Here is a 19,254-nt window from a genome sequence, read left to right on the forward strand (position 1 = left end):
CAGACAGTAAGCATAAAATAATGATGATAATTAGACACAAAAAAAGTAGTGCTCGAATATGCATTTTACCACATTTGGGGTAATAATCAAAACATAAAAAGAGTAGCAAACACAAAGCAACGCGCACTGGCCAAGATTTAGAGCCCGTTTGAATGGCTTATGCTTATAAACTGTGTAAAATAAGAAATAAGTTGATAGTCTAACCTTTTTTTTTTTCTTATAAGCTGTTTTACATAACTTAAGTTAATTATTTTGGGCAAACAGTATATGCCAATCGAAACGGGCTCTTAGAAGCAATCACAGAGCAATCTGAGGATGATTAAGGGAGTGATCTTGATGAACGATAAGGGCAAACCCCGTCTTGTTAAATTCTATGATTATCATGTAAGTCCCCTTTACTCTACTAACAAGAACAAAAAGATTAAAGCTCCTTAATTATTTTTGTGAATTTTGATTCTTTCTTAAAATCAATTGTTGATTGTAATGTAAGGTTAGCCCGCTGAGAAGCAGCAAGAGTTGATTCGAAGACTATATGCAGGTTCTATTTACATTTCATTTCCTTCTCTATTTGTTTCTGTAAGAATAAAAATAAGTTTTTTTTTTTTTTTTTTGGATCTTGATACGTATTTTGCTGCCAATTATGGATTGTAAGGATAAATCCGAGAAACCCATTTCATTTTTGAAAAATGTTAATTGGCTTGCCACCGTTACTCCCTCCGTCCCTAATTAGCTGTCATGTTTCGCTTTTCCAGAGTCAAAGTTATGTGAATTTTGACCAATATCTTAAAATGTTTTTTTTTTTTTTTTATCACATTGAAATGAGAAAAGTTCCAACTTATTGTACTTTTCATATAGTTTTTGAATATCTAAATTTAAAATTTTGAGTTGATATAATCTAATTGAACTTTGAAGATTAGTTAAATTGACTCTCGAGAAGGGAAAAATGATAACTACTTTGCGATGGAGGGAGTACTCTTTTTTTTTTTTTTTTTTTTTTTTTTTTTTTTTTTTTTTATGTATGGTGATTTATATACTGTTTATGTCGTGTAAATCATTAGCTGTGGCATTTTGTGTTCGAGTGCAGTTTTAAGCAGTAGAGCAGAAAATGTAAGCAACTTCGTCAAGGTTGACTCCCTTTTTGGATCAGTATGTGTTTTCCTCTTTACTCTCTCCATATCTCTCTGAATTTGGTTTTCTACTTTTCTTTGTGGTTTTTATCATCCCTCAAAGTACATGTAAAAAAATACAAAAGGGTTGATCAATTTTGTCCTTCATAGTTGCTTTATGCTAGAGAGATTCACATCTTGTGCCTCCTTACGTGCAGGATGCTCGACTTGTGTACAAGACTTATGCCACACTACATATTTTATTCATATTTGACAGCTCAGAGAATGAGCTTGCTATGCTTGATCTCATGCAAGGTATGTCTACTCAGGCTCTGGACATGCTGACTTTAACACATTACAGCGACTAATTGAAGAACAATGATTCATCGTCAAAAGGTTATATTGATATAATATAAGTAAATCAAAAGGCCAAATCTCACTCTGATAGGGGCTTAACGTAATTTTTGCGGAGTTCAGGCACAAAACTCTTGCAATCGAACAAACTTGTCAGAGAGCCTTCCTAACAATTTCTTGCTTGCCGTATCTGCTTGCTCCAAACTATTTAGATCAAATGAAAAGCCCTACTTGTTGTAAAGAAACTTGCTTGCTAGAAAGAAACTTTAGCGGACATGTATCTTCTACTATAATAGTATAAATATGGGATATGAGGGAAATATGCAAGTTTGAGCATCATTGTGTATTATGGCGGTCTGAGATCCATGGTTGCTTATGCAATACCATTTTCAACATATAAAATTTGGGAAGTGCTGCTATCAATTTTTTTTTTTTTGGAGCAGTGCTATGTATGTAGGTTTCCATAGGAATGAATTGGTCACTGCTAAACTTTTCTATGTTCTTTTCTTATAATAAGTGTGTGTATTTGTGCTTCTGACGTAAGCTACCTGGACACGGTTTAACAACTTCGTTTGAAAGACCAGAACATATTCTTACCATTTTCTTTTACTTCAGTGTACACATCATCATTCTCCAAGATTTACTAACTTGAATGATGTTGACGATATTTTGATTTTCAGTTTTTGTGGAGACAATGGACAAGTGTTTCAGCAATGTGCGTGAACTTGATATAGTATTCAACTTTAATAAGGTTAGTCTTCTCTCTTGATTCAGCATCATGAAGCATGTATCGCTAAAGGCATGTAGTTGTTCTGTGACCTGATTCCTTTGGGTTTTCTGGTATTTGATGTAATAAAGAAACACTTGTGATTTAGTTCATTATTTGCATCAACTTTGGGGATATACTAATTATTAAGGGCTCGTTTGGTTGGAAACAACTTATCCCGGGATAACTAATCCCGGGATAAGTTATCCCGGGATTAGTTATTCCACCCTCAAGGCGGGATAAAAAAACACTCTAATCCCGTGATAACTAATCCCGGGATTAGTTATCCCGAGTTTTTTTTTTCCAACCAAACGTGGGATAAGGCAGTACTAATTTTTATCGCAGGACTATTTTTCTCTATCCATCATACCAAACGAGCCCTAAGAGTTGAGGTATCTTAATTGCCAAATATCTCAACTGTCCCTTGAAATAATGTTTATCTAAGAAACATTACCATTCTCAAAAAAAAAAAAAAAAAAAAAAAATCTAAGAAGCACTGCTAACTGATTAGGAGTGTTGAAATTTCAACGTGGAGTTTATTTATTTTGAGTTCAGTTGATGGCTTTTACTAAATAAATTTGAGAAACTATTACTCTTCTTAGGAATAAGTGTTTTTTGTGGCAGCCCGGTGCACTAAGCTCCCGCAATGCGCGGGGTCCGGGGAAGGGCCGGACCACAAGGGTCTATTGTAGGAATAAGTGTAACTAATAAAAAACAAGAAAGAGTGATTGGCCTGTAGATAAGATCTTATTTTCATTGACATTCTGCTTCCATAATTTTTATTGAAAATAATTGTGACTTTGCTGATATGAGGTTTTGCAGGTGCATGCTATATTAGATGAGATCATTTTGGGAGGTCAAGTTCTTGAGACAAGTTCCTCAGAAGTGGTCAAGGCAGTTGAAGAAATCTCTAAGTACTTTCGGAGCGCACTTGTTTCTTTTCTCTTTTGTTTATTACTCACCAGACATAGGTCAAAATGCTATAAGTTCTTTTTCGTTCAGGATGGAAAGGGCTGCAAATTCAATCATGGCAGTTCCATCAATAACTGGCTGGCAAAGTCGATAGCACATGTTGACTATGGTAAGTTCTGTAGGACAATTCAGATCATTTTTCAGCCCGTAATGATTGAACAGTGCTACCAAAATTGGTCAATGAGCTGGGCACTGTATTTGTCAACCAAGTTGTTGAACCATTACTTTTTGGTGCTTGAAATTTCTGCACAAGTGTGTTCGGAGAGCTACAGTGCTTGCAAATTGAACTATTCATCTTTTCTGTGTAGAGTTGTGACGTTCCAAGTTTTATCCCATTTGGAGGAATGAGGAAAAATAAAAGTTACTTTGAAGTGAATATAAGAAAGTGTACAAGTGCTTCGTTATTATGATATTTCCTTTCAACTAGTTGTACTTATTACATTGTGTTTGACTGCAAGCTTTCAGCATATCAGAAACTGCAACTATACATGAAAATGAGACTTTTGGGGCATGTGCACTTAGTCGAATGTATCTATTTGGAAGTGCCTTTTTTTTTTTTTTATAACTTCTTTTTGCTTATTTTGAGGAAAGGGGAATTTGTCCCAAGATCTTGTAGATGTTATGGAGCCACAAGGCTATTTCTGCTGCTTGCGGTTAGGTTTCTGAAATTTTCCCTTTACATGGTTTTGGTCTTTCTATAAACCATATAAGCCAAATTGCTAAGTGACCCATTGCCTAAAAGAAATAATTGTTAGAGGGCTTAGTCCTAGTTTCAACATACTAAACTTTTTAGAGCATTCAATTGTATGCTTTTTAATTAGTATATCATATCAGTTAGTGATCAGTCTACTAGCTTCTTTAATCCCACTCGGTCTTCATTTTCTATTTCTTCTGAGTTGTTTCGGCCATTCCAGCTATCCCGAAATCCATGTAGTTTTTGTAAAATGCGCTCCATAAGCTCAATTAGCATCTGACTACTGACAGTGCTAATGATGTATGCTGATAAGTTATTTAGCGAGTACATGCAGCCATTCTGGATGAGTAGAAAGCAGTATATTATCACCGAATTTATGATTCCTTAACAGTTATTGCTAGGACCTGGCAACTTCTTTAGTTTGTTCGAAGTTTGTCTTGCTACCTTCCATGTTTTGAGATAACAAGCCTGCAGTTAATGAAAATCTAGAGATGAAGTAGAGTGAAAGCTTATGACTTTTATTGAGTGCAGTTGGTGATTCTGGTTAAGCCGAGGGTCTATTGGAAATAGGCTCTCTTTCTTCTCAAGTTAGGGGTAAGGTCTGCGTACACACTATCCACCCCCCCCCCCCCCAAAAAAAAGACCCCACTAGTGGGATTACACTGGGTTTGTTGCTGTTGGTGGTGATTCTGGTAAGCTAAGTGGAAGAATTGTTTCTCATTTTGTTTTCTCCCCTTTCTCATTTTTTGAGTGAAAGCTAGCAATATTATGAGAAATCAAAGATATAAACACTCCATGTCAAGCTAATGGCGCCAGACCAACGATATTTTCATCGTAACTCCATTGTCCTCAATTTTGACTCCGGAAATTTCACAACTATGGATGACATGGCAGGCTGGTCAGTGGTAAAACTACTTGTTTTTATCATTTCCCCTAAAGAATTGCTGGTAAATGTTAAACAGATACAGCTTCCAATTTTGGTGCTTGGACAAAACGGTGATTAGGTCCCTGGTCTTACGAGTTGGCCTTATTTCTGTTGCCAAAGTGTTGCATTAAAGATAAAGTTTACTTCGTGAATGATCATTTAGGAGGGAATAGGTTAGAATGAAACATTGCATCCAAAATTGTGGCCTAGTGGTCTATGAAATAGGTGAAAACCATCAGGTCAGAGTTCAAATCCTAACATGGACAAAAAAGATTAGGTGGTTTCTTCTCATCTATCTAAACCTTGGTTAGTAGAGTTATGTCGTGCCAGTGCTGGTGGGATATAAAAGGTAGCCGGTGGAATAGTTGAGGTGCGCTCAGACTTGGTCAACACCACAATTTCTTTGTAAACCAGAAAGGCTAGAAAAAAATCTTGTTTCTGTGTACATTCTGTAATGTATTTAATTTGGGGAAAAGGGTCAAATATACCTCTCTACTTTAGTTTATTAGTCAATTTTGCCCTCCGTTAGTCAAAGTGATCAAATATACCCTTCGGTTAGTCAAAGTGTACACTTCTACCCCTAAGTGGATGGAAATCCCAATTAAGCCAAAATTAACCATTTAACTAAAAAAAACCATGCCCCAACGGTTGACCCGACCCGACCCAAATAATACAATCAGCCCCACCCAAATAATATAATCAGCCCCACCGGTAAAGATTGAAATTTCAAAACATAACATTGTGAGGCTTGAGGTTCTGCATTTGACTTATGAATGAATTGATTAACCTCCGACAAATATTTGACTTGCTAAAATCACATTTGCGATCTTGCATATAAATTTGGAGAAACATGGAGTAAATTAGAACTAATAAGGCATACATGACCTGCATCTTTGTGCAAAAGGTTCAGTTTGCATTGCTCCGCTGAAATTATCATTCAATAGAAATTATCAGCATCATTCAAAAGGTCTGCACAACATCATATTCTAAAATGAAGTGATCAAATGAACTTTAGCTGAACTGAACCAAAAAACATGAACCAAAACTGAAGATTATGATTGCACATAAATGAACTTTAGCTGAACTGAGAACTGGACAGAACCTGCACCAAACTGAACAAAACTAAACCTCAAAACTAAATCAAAATCTGAACCAAAACATGCAACCAAAGTTGCAAAATTTCAATCTTTACAAGCGTAGAAGTGTGGCTGATTACATTATTTGGGTGGGGTTGATTGAATTATTTGGGTCGGGCGGGTCAACCATAGGCCATGGTTTTTTTTAGTTAAATGGTTAATTTTGGCTGAGTTGGGATTTCCATCCACTTAGGGTAGATGTATACACTTTGGCTAACGGAGGGGTATATTTGATCACTTTGGCTAACGAAGGGCAAAGTTGACTAATAAAGTAAAGCAGAGGATATATTTGACCCTTTTCCCTTTAATTTGTTTAACTCCTTGATTTGACAATAGCCATGTTCAGCCCCACTCTCTTAAGAGTGCAGAATTACCTTTTTCCTGTCTGCTGGTTTGGAAACTCTGTATATATACAGTGAGATGTCTTCAACCTACTCCAATACCTGCTCAAATATAAGAAGCACAGCCAAAATTAAAGGGGCAATTTATGGCTTATGGTCCAGTTGTCGGGAAATTTTCAGCAAACTTTAGCATAGGCAACATCAATTATTGTCATCTACTATTGGCAACACACTGCCCAAACCTTCCATACCATTCATTTTTTTCTCTTTAAGGCATTAAAGTTGATGGAATTGCTGGGGTCAGTGGTGAACTGGAGACTAAGAGTCTAAAACATTGAATGATGAATACCATTATGTATTGTCTCGGTCTAATATCCATATGGCTATCACAAGGGGTAGCTAGGATACTCTATCCAGCGTTTAATTTAACACTTACTCTAGGTTTTTCCACCTCTTAACGTCATGTGCATTGAGAATTCTAGAGTCACACTGGGGTAAGTGGCGAATCGCTATTTAACTGTATAATAATTGATGCAACAAATTAATGCTATAGCCTAGTGGTAACGATGAGAGTTTCCCATGCACTATAGGGATGAGTTTCTTTAATCTTATGGAAGTCAATTCTTACGCATGAAATTCGAATATTAGCTAGCAAATGTTCTCTCTCCATCCAAATTAACAACTTGAATGAAGGTAACAAACGGACATAATATAACAAACTGATGGGATTGTTGTAAATCTTAATAACTTGTAAAATGCAACGTTTACCATCAACCACGTGAAGATTCTGCAACAAGGTGGTCCCATGGTCTAGTGGTCAGGACATTGGACTCTGAATCCAGTAACCCGAGTTCAAATCTCGGTGGGACCTTTCTCTTTTGTTCTCTTTGATTTTGTTTTCCCACTCTTAAGAAAAACTTAACAATTTAATAGAAGAAAAATCAAACTAAATTGGTAGGTGTATACGACTTTTCTCTCCCACTTCTCAACGAACACAAAGAAAAATAGGATCAGATAATGTTTCGTTGTCCATACATTTGTGTCTTTTTTGGACTGATGATTATTTGAACAACGTTATCATATTAAGGACAGACCAATATTAGAGGTCAAGTACCATGTAAAATCACCCGTCAAACCTTCTTTACTCTTGTTTACAATAGTGGTACCTAGACTAACTTGCGTGTATGACTCACCTATTTTTTTGTGTACCTATTACCTTCCGCTAACACATATTGGTTACTCATTCACCAATGCTTACGAAGATGAGAAAAGAATTACCTATAATCTTAGCTTAGTTATTTTCTGTACCTTCTCATCAGCACAAGTATCAGATACTCTATCCACCAATGGTCAAAAAAAAAAAAAAATACCTACCATCTAATAAAACAACCTGGACTGCTAGACTACAATCTTGGATGCAAAATCACTTGTCAAACTAATGCTTGAATGAAGTTAGCATAAGAGTAATGCTACATCAGAAATTGGCACGAGAGAAAAAGGCAAACCTTTTGACTTCAGTACTAAGAAGCAAAGCAAAGCAGCAACAAGAAAAAGGAAAGACCAATGAGATACCTTTTTTTTTTTTTTTTTTCCTCTCCTCCATTTGGAAAATGAAAGATTCTGTATAATTTACATTCCATGGAGAGACTAGTAAAAAGAGAAGAATTATAAGAAAAGAATTGGAATTTGCAATGAAACATAAGCCCCCAAAACAAATTAAGAAAAAAGAACCACCACTGCCTAAATCCTGTTGTCCAACTCTATCCCCAATAAACAATTTGATGTTTGCTGTCCCAGGTAAACGACGCATCTCCATTGGCTTGCAAACTCAGCACTCCGAAAACGGAGAATGTACAAGGTGGCCCCGCCAAACAAGGCAACCTTACTGCAGATCCTGTTGCATTATTAACAAAGAATTAATGACAATCACCTCCCTTCTACTCCTCATGTGGCTCGGGAAAAATCTCTTTAGAATGTCGTCTAGTTGATGAAGAATGACCATTGTCCCCATTAGGACCACTTCCTTGAGAACCCGTTGTTCCTGATTGCTTCAAACTACTTGTTGCTTCCAACTTATTAACTGCGGCTGCAGCAGGTACGGCTGCCACATCTGAGGAACTACGCCAGCTGCCAAACAGTGCGGCGTTCCATGAACTTCTTGATGAAGTTGCTCTAAGTCTTGCTGAGCTAGTATGTTCTTCCCTAACTACCTTCAAAGGGTTTTCCAAAGCTTTAAGGATGTATCTCATTAAAGGTCTCCTTGAAGGCTTGGGATTGAGGCAAGATCTGGCAACAATAGCCATCGCCCATACTTCCTCTAATAAATCTTCGTCTATGATTAAGGAAGGATCCACAATGTTTGTGACAAGTTCTTTATCATATATACTAATGTACTTTAGTGTACCATCCAACCACTCCTTCATGCTGGCGTCATTGGATGCACTAATACCCAGCTTGCCAGTTACTAGCTCTAACAAAACCTTTCCAAAACAGTAGACATCATACGCACAGGTGGCACTAGGTGTACCTGTCCATTCGGGAAAAAAGGAATATTAGGAAGAGAGAAGTAGACTTTGAAGTATTCCTTAGTGATACTTTAAGCAACAAAGGAATAATTCAGCAAAAGGTAAAGCAAAAATCGCCACCAATACAATATCAAAAATGTTACCCAAATAATTTTAAATAATTACTTAGGGTGTGCTAGGTACGAAGGAAAATATTTTCTTGAAAAATTTCTTCCAGAAAATAAGTGAGTTTCTTACTTATTTTCTTGTGTTCGGTATGTAAGCAAAAAATATTATCCTAAAAGCATTTGTATATAATCTAGACAAATACGATGGGAGATGGGTATGGGGCTAGGGGTGTTGGGGATGGGGCTACGGAGGTGGGAGTGAAGATGAGGTGTGTTGGGGTGGTGGGGAGGGGGGCTACGGAGGTGGGAGTGAAGATGTGGTGTGTTGGTGGTGGGGATGGGGGCTACGGAGGTGGGGTGGAAGATAAGGTGTGTTTGACGGTAGGGCAGACACGATCAATGTGGAATGGCACGTGTGGAACTTATTTTTCCTACTTTTACTAGGGAAGTCATTTTCCACATTTTTTAAAGAACTTGATTTCCTAGAGAAAATATTTTCCAAAAATTTTGACCAACCGAACATGAAAAATTGGAAAAATTCCTCCATACCAAAAGCACAAACTAATTTGATAAATATTAAGAAGTCACATAAACCCTATTTAAGGAAAGTAACTAAACAAACTTGCACATACCTGATGCACCTTGTTCCGACGTCCTGCAAATAAGGAAGAGAGAACTATGTCAACAACCAGTAAATATATATAAAGCAGTACAGGTTGAAAGAATATAACAAAAAAAAATTGAGATCATTCAACGAGCTTAGACGAAAAGCTGAAAGAACTGTGGTAGCCACTTACGTTGTAACATTGGAAATACGTTTACTAGGAAGAAGGATACGGAAAAAGAGCTTAGGTTGAATTAGGGCACAGTCCCATTGAATGTATAAACATTTAAGTTAAATAGTAGGAAGGTTCGCAACCTTGGACTAACTCAAGCACAGACATCCAAAACTTTTCACCCCTTATTACAGCCAAATATCGCGTTGCCATGCATGAGTTTAGAATCTAACCATTTCCCATATTTCTATAATTGTATTTGGTTACCCCTCAAGACACTTGAACCCGCAGGTAAATCTACCAAACAGAAATCGCTCAAGATACTAGTGCAAACAGGAAAACCTTCCTTGTATAGAGGATTATATACAGTTGTGGAATGGCCGACGGAGTGATTGTACGTTATAATGTTCTAAAGACGAGACCTACTTTTGGTGTAACATTAATAGCATGTATGAAAACAGATCTACCATTAGATACGGAACCAGACTACTGTATTCATATACAGAGTCTTCATCTATTTGTCACAAGTGTCAGGCCTAATTAAGAGCGGAACAAAGTAAAAAAAATTAAAATACTATAATGATAATTTATTCAAGAGAACCTGAAGGCAATTCTAAGTCTTAAAAAGCAAAAGATCCTATCACTTGAGACGGTGTGGTCCACAGAGTTTTGTCCCTGATGCATCTTCATCTCGCTCAATAAGAGTTTCCTTTTTTGTAATTTGCACTAAAAGAAAGAGTTTTATCTACATTAGCCGTTAAAGTAACTTCTATTAAACCCATAATTAACATATTCACACTTTTATAGCATTCTCGATAATGATAGAGTGTAATCATAATCAGTGGTGTAAACTCAATTGCTAAATTAAGAGAACCTGAAAAGTTTACAGAAGTCATGAAGATTAAAATCTAGAAGACCTAAAACCTTTGGCAGCTACATAGGACTTGGAACCAATTCTTCACATGCCTCTATATCTTAGGTCGTTCCAGAAGTGTTTACCCCACAATACAGCATTTAATAATTTCCCGCATTCTATGTAGGCATAACGAGAGTAGCTCATAGTTAAAGCTAGACAATGAGAGTAGGTCATAGTTAAACTTACTTCAGCACGGGATGGAAAGCTAAAAGAATGAGAACTATGCATTCTCTACCAAATAGCTTAACCAGAAAATTATCCAGTGAAAACAAGTGCACCCAAAAGCTATGATACATGGATTCAGCTATCCATACATATACCATACGGGGAGTTTTAAGTATCCAGTAAGGGTACATACAGTGTTTTGCTAATATTTTTAATGTACTTAGGAGAATCTATACAAACTACAACACCCATGCGACACCCACTTGGCATAGGTAAAATGAAGGCCAAAAGATTCATATTACTTAGAAAAGAGGGTGATGGTCTTTTGGACTAGTCTCACTGTTCTTTATAATGCTCCTTGTAACTTGAATACTGAGAAGAACTATCATTATATACAAATTGCATGATCACTATCACTAGAACTACACTAGACAGCGCCTACATCAGAGAAAAAAGGAGGTCAGCCTCTTTCAAATATACAGCATGGATTCTGGCAATGTAGTTGGACTCTCATGTCGTTCCGGATGAAGTTCTCATAATGTAAAAACAAAGCTAAAGCCCTTTCATACAATAGCAGATAGCGGGATGATAGGGTTAAGAGTAAGGTTGCCGCATGAACATTAGAACTCTCATTTATAGCAGAACTAATGAATATAACACCAGATAAGCTTGAGCTGGCAGCAAAACTGTGGAACTCAAATCCAATTTAGTAACAAAGCCAAAGCAAAGACCTAAAGCTTTCAAATGATGAATGCAAGAGAAGCAACTCATGAAACAAATAGTTTCTATAACATCAAATTGGAAATGCAGGCCTTCTCAGTTTTCTAATAGATGAAGAAAAGCATGTTAACAATAAACCGCCTGATTTTAAAATCCATAGCAGGAAAAAGAGAAACAGAAACAAAATTATTGACTGCAGCATAACAAGTAGTACTAGTAGTTTTGCCTTCTAAAAGAAAAGGATGGTTAGAATTAACAAAGTTACATACAACATAATCAGAACAAAAAGGACCAACAAGTACTCACTGTGGAAACCTGAGCAGCCTGGATATTCTGTTTTGATGGCTGTCTCCTTCTTGTGCACAGACCTCATTTAAACTCCCTAACCGCACTTCAAACTTATCATCAAGAAGTATGCTGCTTGCTTGAACATCTCTGCAAGAATATTAGGCAAAGTAAAAACAAGATGTCACTATGTGGTGCACTAGCATAATTCTGACAGAAATAAAGGGGTTCTCTCTCTCTCTCTCTCTTTTTTTTTTTTTTTTGTGTGTGTGTGTGTGTGTGGGGGGGGGGGGGGGGGGGGGGTTGAATCCAAGAGGATTTCATGGTGAATTGCAGCACAAAAACTATGTGGACATTTAGAGTAGCATCTCCGTTGATAATTCCTTCTGGAATGGATTTTGGGTTCAAGAAAGTCTATTAGATGCCCCATGAAAGGATCTTTTGTTTATAACCGAGAAATCCTCGAGCTCCAATGGTGCACAATCCAAAACTCGGTAGATATGGGCCCAGTCGTCTACCTTTCTCCACTTAAATACCAAGCTGTAGTCTAAGGTACGATTCAAAACTGATGATGTGAGCTTAACCCACATAATGCGTTGTGATCTTGCCACTAAACCAAATCCCTAGGGGTTGTTGCCCCGTGAAAGAATATTTGATTGAACCCAAAACATGCGGATGAAAAGTTTTAGAGAAGTGAGATAGTTCACTGACTGGCTTAAACTAATGAAAAAGTTTGGTATAAAGGAGGAGAATAAAGCACACAACAATATCTTTAAGAAAACCCAAGCTGACATTAAAAAGGGCTCCAGGGAGATGAAAGTTACAAAAGATAAGGAGTATCATATGCAGACTACCTTTCATTGATTAAGATTGATCTATTGTGTCAATATGCGTGCAAGCTAGCCAGGACACCACGATTATCAAAAAAAAAAAAGATTGATGAATGGAAGAAGGTTCAATCATAATTTTTATTTTTATTTTTAAAAGAACCGTTCTTAGTTTGAGAAGTAAATTTCTATTTGTGAATCACAATATCCCAGCACAGTACAAATTTAATGCCATCAAAATCTAAGCCCACATTCCTCGTACCGAATCTAACACAAATTGAAACTGGCTAGATTAGAGATATTGCAGCCATGCATGCAACTACGGGAGCAGAGCTACAACAATTTTACAAGTGCATGGCTCTTGACGTTACATCGCATTATAAGCCCTAAAAGGACAAGTTTTAGGTTTACTAAGCAAATAAGTATTAAATTTATTCCATGCAGGTGTAGCTCATAAAAATATGAAGAGAAGCCCTCGAGTTGATAGATTCAAGCTCCAACTTATTCTGGAGGCTATCCCTTATGATATGAACTTTGCATAATAATAGTGTAACCATCATAGATCTCCACTCATAGAAAATCAGAAACCATCAATTGCTTTTCATTCCATCTGCTTTTGTAAATCCCGAGAAGCTATAATAGCTGAAGCCGATAAACCATACTGACTCATAAAACAGGAATGCAAGCAAGCATTCATTCTAGTGTAAATTTCGCAGAAAGACAAGACGTTATATTTATAGTGAATTAGTGACACCAACATTATATCAGGGATTCTTTAGAAATAAAAACCTTTTGCCTAAGTCATCGAAGTCCCCGGCTAATCCTCCAAACTATTAAAATAACAGACATATCCGTTCTTACCTTGAGTCTACGAAAGAGTCACCAATTAGGTACAACCAAAGAATATACATTGAAAGAGTAACTGCAACTCTTCCAAGATTTATGATCAACATGTTTAAATGAAGACTTCTTGTTATGATAGTGAAATATAAGTGCACTTGCAAACATGGAAATATAAGAGAAGTGCAATATGACAAGCCATTGATACCTGTGCACTAAAGGCGGGTTACATTCATGATGTAGATAAGACAAACCCTCAGCAGCTCCAATAGCAATTTTCAGTCTTGTTATCCAATCCAATGACTGCAAACTATCATCATCCGAATTGTTTTTTCTAAACAAAGAACTGGAGAGATCTCCATTTGGCATATACTTATATACCAGGAACTTTTCATTCTCATTCTCATTATCCAAACAGTGTCCCATAAAAGGGACTAATCTGGAGTGAGAAACCTTGCTGAAGAAGTCCAATTCTGACAAATATGCTTCCTTCCTTGCAGAATTCACATCAATTCTTTTGACAACTATAAGGGTCCCGCCTTCTAAGATACCACGGAAGAGATCACCTGAATGGCCATGCTTCATAAGATTTGCATCATTGAACTCACCTGTAGCTTGAAGAATCTGCTGGTAGGTAAATGCATCTCCTAAACTTGAAAAATTCAGTGATACTCCGGGTCCCGGAGGTGGTGGTGGACTTGAACTGGCGGGACCCGGCCCAACCCCAGTGGCTCTTTGAGTCGTGCCACTCCGTTTGCGAGTGCAAAAAATCAGCAGCAATATACAAATAAGGAGAAGTGCAATTAATCCAACGCTGCCCAGAACGGCCGCCAATATGATTACATTTCTGTGACTCTTTTTGTTGGATTTGGGAGCTGGAAGAGGCTCGGTGGCATTTGGCTCTCCAAAATTATCAAACGACAAGCCACGCTCGCTATAAAAAGATGCACATTCACTCCTACTCCTTTGACTTGATACATTTTGGAGGCAATTGCTATTAATTGACGCGTTGCTTCGTGCGTAATCTGGTAGTCTGCCTTCAAAATAGTTTCCTGATAGATCTAGAAAACTGAACCTTCTGTTTAAAGATGGCAAATTTCCATAGAACATATTCTGAGAAAGATTAAACACTGCACCAGTAGCATTGACAACGGAGCTAACATTTGGGAGAATACCAGTGAAGTTATTCGCAGAGACATCTAGAAGTTGCAACTGAGGCATTGACCACAAAGCATCAGGCAAGGATCCCGACAGCCTATTATTCTCAACAGCAAATCTCTGCAAGTTTCGTAATCCTCCTAATTCGGGGACCACTCCAGTAAGACTATTGGAGCTGAGGTCAAGGTCAACCAGATTAGAAAGGTTACCGAGTTGGGCAGGTATGGACGAAATTAAGCTGTTATCAGACAGATTCAAGGATTTCAACTGAAGCAAAGTCCCAATGTCTGGAGGAATAGCCCCATTGAAGAAATTTGAGGACATATCAAGCAAGGTAAGGTTCTGAAGTGAACCAAAGGAAGCAGGAATGGGCCCCACAAGCTTATTTTTCGAAAGATCAAGAGTCGAAATACGCGACAATTGACCGAAACTCGAGGGAATTTGCCCAGTGATACCATTGTTGGACAAATTTAGAGTAACTAAACTAGTCAAATTGCCTAAGGTAGGAGGAATAGGACCAATTATAGAACATGACCTAAGATCAAGAACCTTAAGAGATGCAAGATTTCCAAGCCATTCAGGAATATTTCCAGGGAGTGCAAAATTGGAAGCATTAAAAGAGTCCAAAAAGGTCAAATTTTGAAGGGCATCAATTGAAAATTGAGGGATTTGACTCCCAACTCTGGTTCTTTTAAAACCAGATATATTGATCTTAGTGACTCTACCATTTTCACAAAGAATACCTGTCCAGTCTAAACAAGGGTTACCTTTTATAGGCCATTCATATGCTCTTAACCCTAATGAAGATCTCAGTTGAAGCAAAGCAAATTTCTCAGCAAAAGAAAAACTAACCCCTTGCTCAAATGTAGAGTCAAACAACAAGAAAAACACAAAACAAAAGAAAATCACTCTACCCTGTTGTTGGTGCACCATTCTTGATATTCACCTTCATTTAGCTTTGAAAATGAAAATTCTCATCTTTTCTCAAACATCTATACATGGGTTCTTGATTTGTAAACCAAATAATGGATTCTTGATATACATTCTGTTATAGAAAACCAAAAAGCTTACCTTTTTGAGTTAATCACAGAAGCATTTGTTGTTCTTGAAAAAAAAAAGAATACTGTTTGTATATATATCTCTCTATACCAACTCTTTCTTTCAGTTGATGGGTTAAGAGAAAAGACTAAAAAAATGGTCAAAAGAAAAATTGGGTTTTTTTGTTATTTTGAGAGAAAGTGGTGCGAATGAAGAAATGAGAGAAGTAGTGTATACTATAGATGTAGAGAGAGAAAGTGAAGAGCTGGTATTGCTGTACTGTTGATTACTGTAATAGAAGAACAAAAAAAAAAAAAAAAAATTATGGTAAATATTTTTTCCTTTTTGGCAATAATGCTGACAAAAAGTAGCCAAAAAACAAGTTTACACCTTTTTGGTTGCCGGATTATGGCCTGAAAATGTTTTTTTTTCTAACTATGTTGGGGTAACTTGGGTTTGGAGGGGGAAATTGAGGGTTTAGTTGACTACCGGGAAAGTTGCAAAAAACAGCTAAGCTAAAAACAACTTACTTTGATTCTAAATTAGATTATCATTAATTTAATTACTTAATTTAGGCTTCTTTTTTTCTCTCACTAGAATCTCTCTTCTAATTATTTCCGTAATTATTACTCTTTTCCTCTTTGTTTTGGTAGATGAGCAATGTGAGTAGATATCAGGTAGTACTGTTATTCGGCAGCTTTTATGGGATATCTTTTAATTACTTTTCTTTTATGTTATTTTTTGTTGTTAATTCGATGATCTTTAGGTAAAATATATTTACAGCATGGCATAGTTATCATTTATGAATTCTTTAATAGAGCTGACGAAGAGTTGGCTCCTTTTGTGGTGGAAAAGAGTTGAATGAGACTATAAACATGTGTGAGACAGATTTCATAATATATTTTTTTAATAAACAAATGAAACCTCTTTGGACGTGCTTGGGTTTATCTCAAATAATAAAATAACGCAGTATTAAAAAGTTTATCTCAAATAATAAAATAACGCAGTATTAAAAAGTTTATCTCAAATAATAAAATAATGCAGTATTAAAAAAACATACTGCTTATGTTATGATGATTGGTAGGGGTGTTCATGGTTCGGTTTGATTCGGTTATCTTTTAAAAGATGACCAATCAATTTAGTCCGCTTTTCAAATGTTAGAATCAAATTAAATCAATTAGAACGGTGTTTCATTGTTTTGGTTTTTGTCGGTTTGGGTTTTTCAATTTTTTCGTTTTTTATCGATTTTTATTTAAATATATGATAGTGTACGTCGAAGCACATATTAAATTGACTATTTTCTAGCATAACATTATCAAATCACTTACTCCTATTTGAGAAAAGAAAGAAATATAAACCTAATCAAGTTATATATGTACTTTCTCCAAAAACTTGTATGCATCATCTAAGAATTTAGCCATTTTCAAGAAACATAAAAAAAGAAATTCTTACAATGAATTTATTTTTATGCAATAAATTAAAGATCTACTTGTGATATACCAAGATATCTTGATGAATAATTAAAGGACTCAAAAACAAGTTATTTTGAACAAGAAATAGATTCTTAGAATTATCAAAATAAAAATAACAAATCAAACTAGAAAGTAAATACAAAAATTGAATTACTATAAGGGCAAAAACATAGATTATGAACCAGGAGTGCAAAAGATTAATATCGTAAAATTTCAAACTTTTTTCTATAAAATACATACATAGATATTTATATTGTCGGTTAGTTCGGTTATTTCGGTTATTTTTTGCTTAAAATCAAAATTAAATCAAATTTTGGCGGTTTATAAAATGGAAAACCAAAATCAAATCAAACCAAAAAGTGTCGGTTTTTTTTCTTCGATTTGATTTGATTTTTCAATTTTCCGTGAACACCCCTATTGATTGGATTGAGTCACCGAGAGACATAACTAATATTCTATTACAACAATAATAACATACCCAGTGTAATTTCACAAGTGGGATCTGAAAAGGGTAAGATGTACGCAAACCTTACATGTACCTTTATGGGATAGAGATATTATTTTCGTAGACCCTTGGCTCAAAAGAAATATAACCGATGCAGATATGTAAGAAAAAAAAAAGAACAACAAAATAGCATGTACCAAACAAATGTAGTAACAAATATCAATATACATTAGCAGGAAAAAAAACTATGCGACTACCCCCAAATCATACAACAAAATGTACGATAACACTATATTAACTACTAGCCATCTATACTGATCCTTGACCTCCACACCTTCCTAATTCCTATCCAAGGTCGTGTACTCAATCAACTAATGTTATATTTGATTTATGATATTAATTTAACTTATATGATAGATTAGTAATGAGATAAGAAAAAATATTAAAGAAATAGTTAAAGACATAGATAGATTTTTGTTTGCTTTTAAAGACATAGAAAAAATATATGCTTTTCAATAATTTTTGTTTTGCAACCCTGTATATATATTTAGAAAATTTACTAAAAATATTCAATTGTGAATATTTGCATACTAACTTGATTTTTTTTTAGAAACTGATAAGTTCCAAACTATGAATCCCTCTCTTTAAAAAGTTAATTTGATAACATAATTATTGCGACTTTGTAAGTAAATGCATTTAAAACTTCTAATGTAATTATTGCGGCTAATTAACTTTTTAGATGCTGTCGTTTCTATGAGAGTGAGCCGTTAAAGGACAATGATAACATGTTTAAAGCCGTTAATCATAGTTACAATTAATGTGTACCAAAAAAACCACAAAAATATTTTTCAACCGTGAGAATATCATGTGATAATTATTTCACTAAGAAATACTACTGTTTATTGGTGTAAGCAAAATATTTTCATTTATCCAAAGATCTTAAAGATGCTAATTAATCATCAATGGAATGCATATAATCAAGAAAAAGGAGATGTTGCCGTTAAAGATTTCACAAAATTAATCATCTAATCGTCCTGCCGTATCTTTTATATTTCGAAAAACACTCATTTCTATTTACAACTTAAAATTCATTGTAACATTAATTGGTTTGATTTTTTCGTGATTGATTTGTTTCAAATAAAAAAAATAGTACTACTTAATATTTTATTTCAAGAAGAGTAGACTGGAATAATCTAATGTCATAGTGAAGAATTTAGTGTTGGTTTTTTATTTAAGAAATAAACTAGTCAGAGGAATCGACTGTACCACGCCCATATACGCGCACACACTTGTCATCAATTGTCATAAAGCAGCACTTTTTAGCTAAAAATAAGCAAAGTCATTAATATGGTAAAAAGTTTGCAGCTTAATTCAAATTGAAGCAACACTAATCGTTCCGACCAAGACACTTAATCAATTTATAGTTCTGGATCTAAAGAAGCCTTGCTAAAAGTAATAAAATTGAAATTTTAAGAGTTTTGAGATGATAGATTTTAGTCTTTGTTCCCAACTTGCTTTTGGTACGTGCAGACATGGACACAACTTGCATTTTATGAGTTCAACTCAATCAATATTTTTCACAAGAAACTTAGATATATGCATGAGAATTATTACTTTTAGTAAATATTAAATTCTGAACTAATAATTCAAAAGTGTAACCTATCAGTAATAAGAATATCAATGTCA

The 19,254-nt window shown here is 35.5% G+C and overlaps 2 protein-coding genes and 1 non-coding gene across 4 annotated transcripts; 2 read left to right on the forward strand and 1 right to left on the reverse strand.

The window, feature by feature from the left end:
• LOC132599174 (AP-3 complex subunit sigma-like) lies at positions 1-3,709 on the forward strand. 2 transcript variants are annotated; one of them, XM_060312427.1, is made up of 8 exons: positions 1-384; positions 496-538; positions 1,085-1,146; positions 1,325-1,421; positions 2,141-2,211; positions 3,049-3,140; positions 3,229-3,307; positions 3,507-3,709. In XM_060312427.1, the coding sequence occupies exons 1-7, from the start codon at positions 316-318 to the stop codon at positions 3,290-3,292; spliced, it is 498 nt and encodes a 165-aa protein (XP_060168410.1). In that variant the 5' UTR covers positions 1-315; the 3' UTR covers positions 3,293-3,307; positions 3,507-3,709. The 2 variants fall into 2 exon arrangements, with proteins under 2 accessions (XP_060168410.1, XP_060168408.1); XM_060312425.1 differs by having other exon boundaries at positions 7-384; positions 3,229-3,709.
• Positions 3,710-7,093: 3,384 nt separating this feature from the next.
• On the forward strand, positions 7,094-7,165 carry TRNAQ-CUG (transfer RNA glutamine (anticodon CUG)). The gene has a single exon. It is a non-coding gene; the product is annotated as a tRNA-Gln (tRNA).
• Positions 7,166-7,836: 671 nt separating this feature from the next.
• Positions 7,837-15,921, reverse strand: LOC132599173 (probable LRR receptor-like serine/threonine-protein kinase At2g16250). Its single transcript, XM_060312424.1, has 4 exons — positions 13,664-15,921; positions 11,810-11,938; positions 9,559-9,581; positions 7,837-8,821 (listed from the first exon to the last, which is right to left on the reverse strand). The coding sequence occupies exons 1-4, from the start codon at positions 15,544-15,546 to the stop codon at positions 8,232-8,234; spliced, it is 2,625 nt and encodes an 874-aa protein (XP_060168407.1). The 5' UTR covers positions 15,547-15,921; the 3' UTR covers positions 7,837-8,231.
• Between the last annotated feature and the right edge of the window lie 3,333 nt (positions 15,922-19,254).

This window comes from Lycium barbarum, chromosome 6 (genome assembly GCF_019175385.1).
Source record: "Lycium barbarum isolate Lr01 chromosome 6, ASM1917538v2, whole genome shotgun sequence".
Taxonomy (NCBI): Eukaryota; Viridiplantae; Streptophyta; class Magnoliopsida; order Solanales; family Solanaceae; genus Lycium; species Lycium barbarum.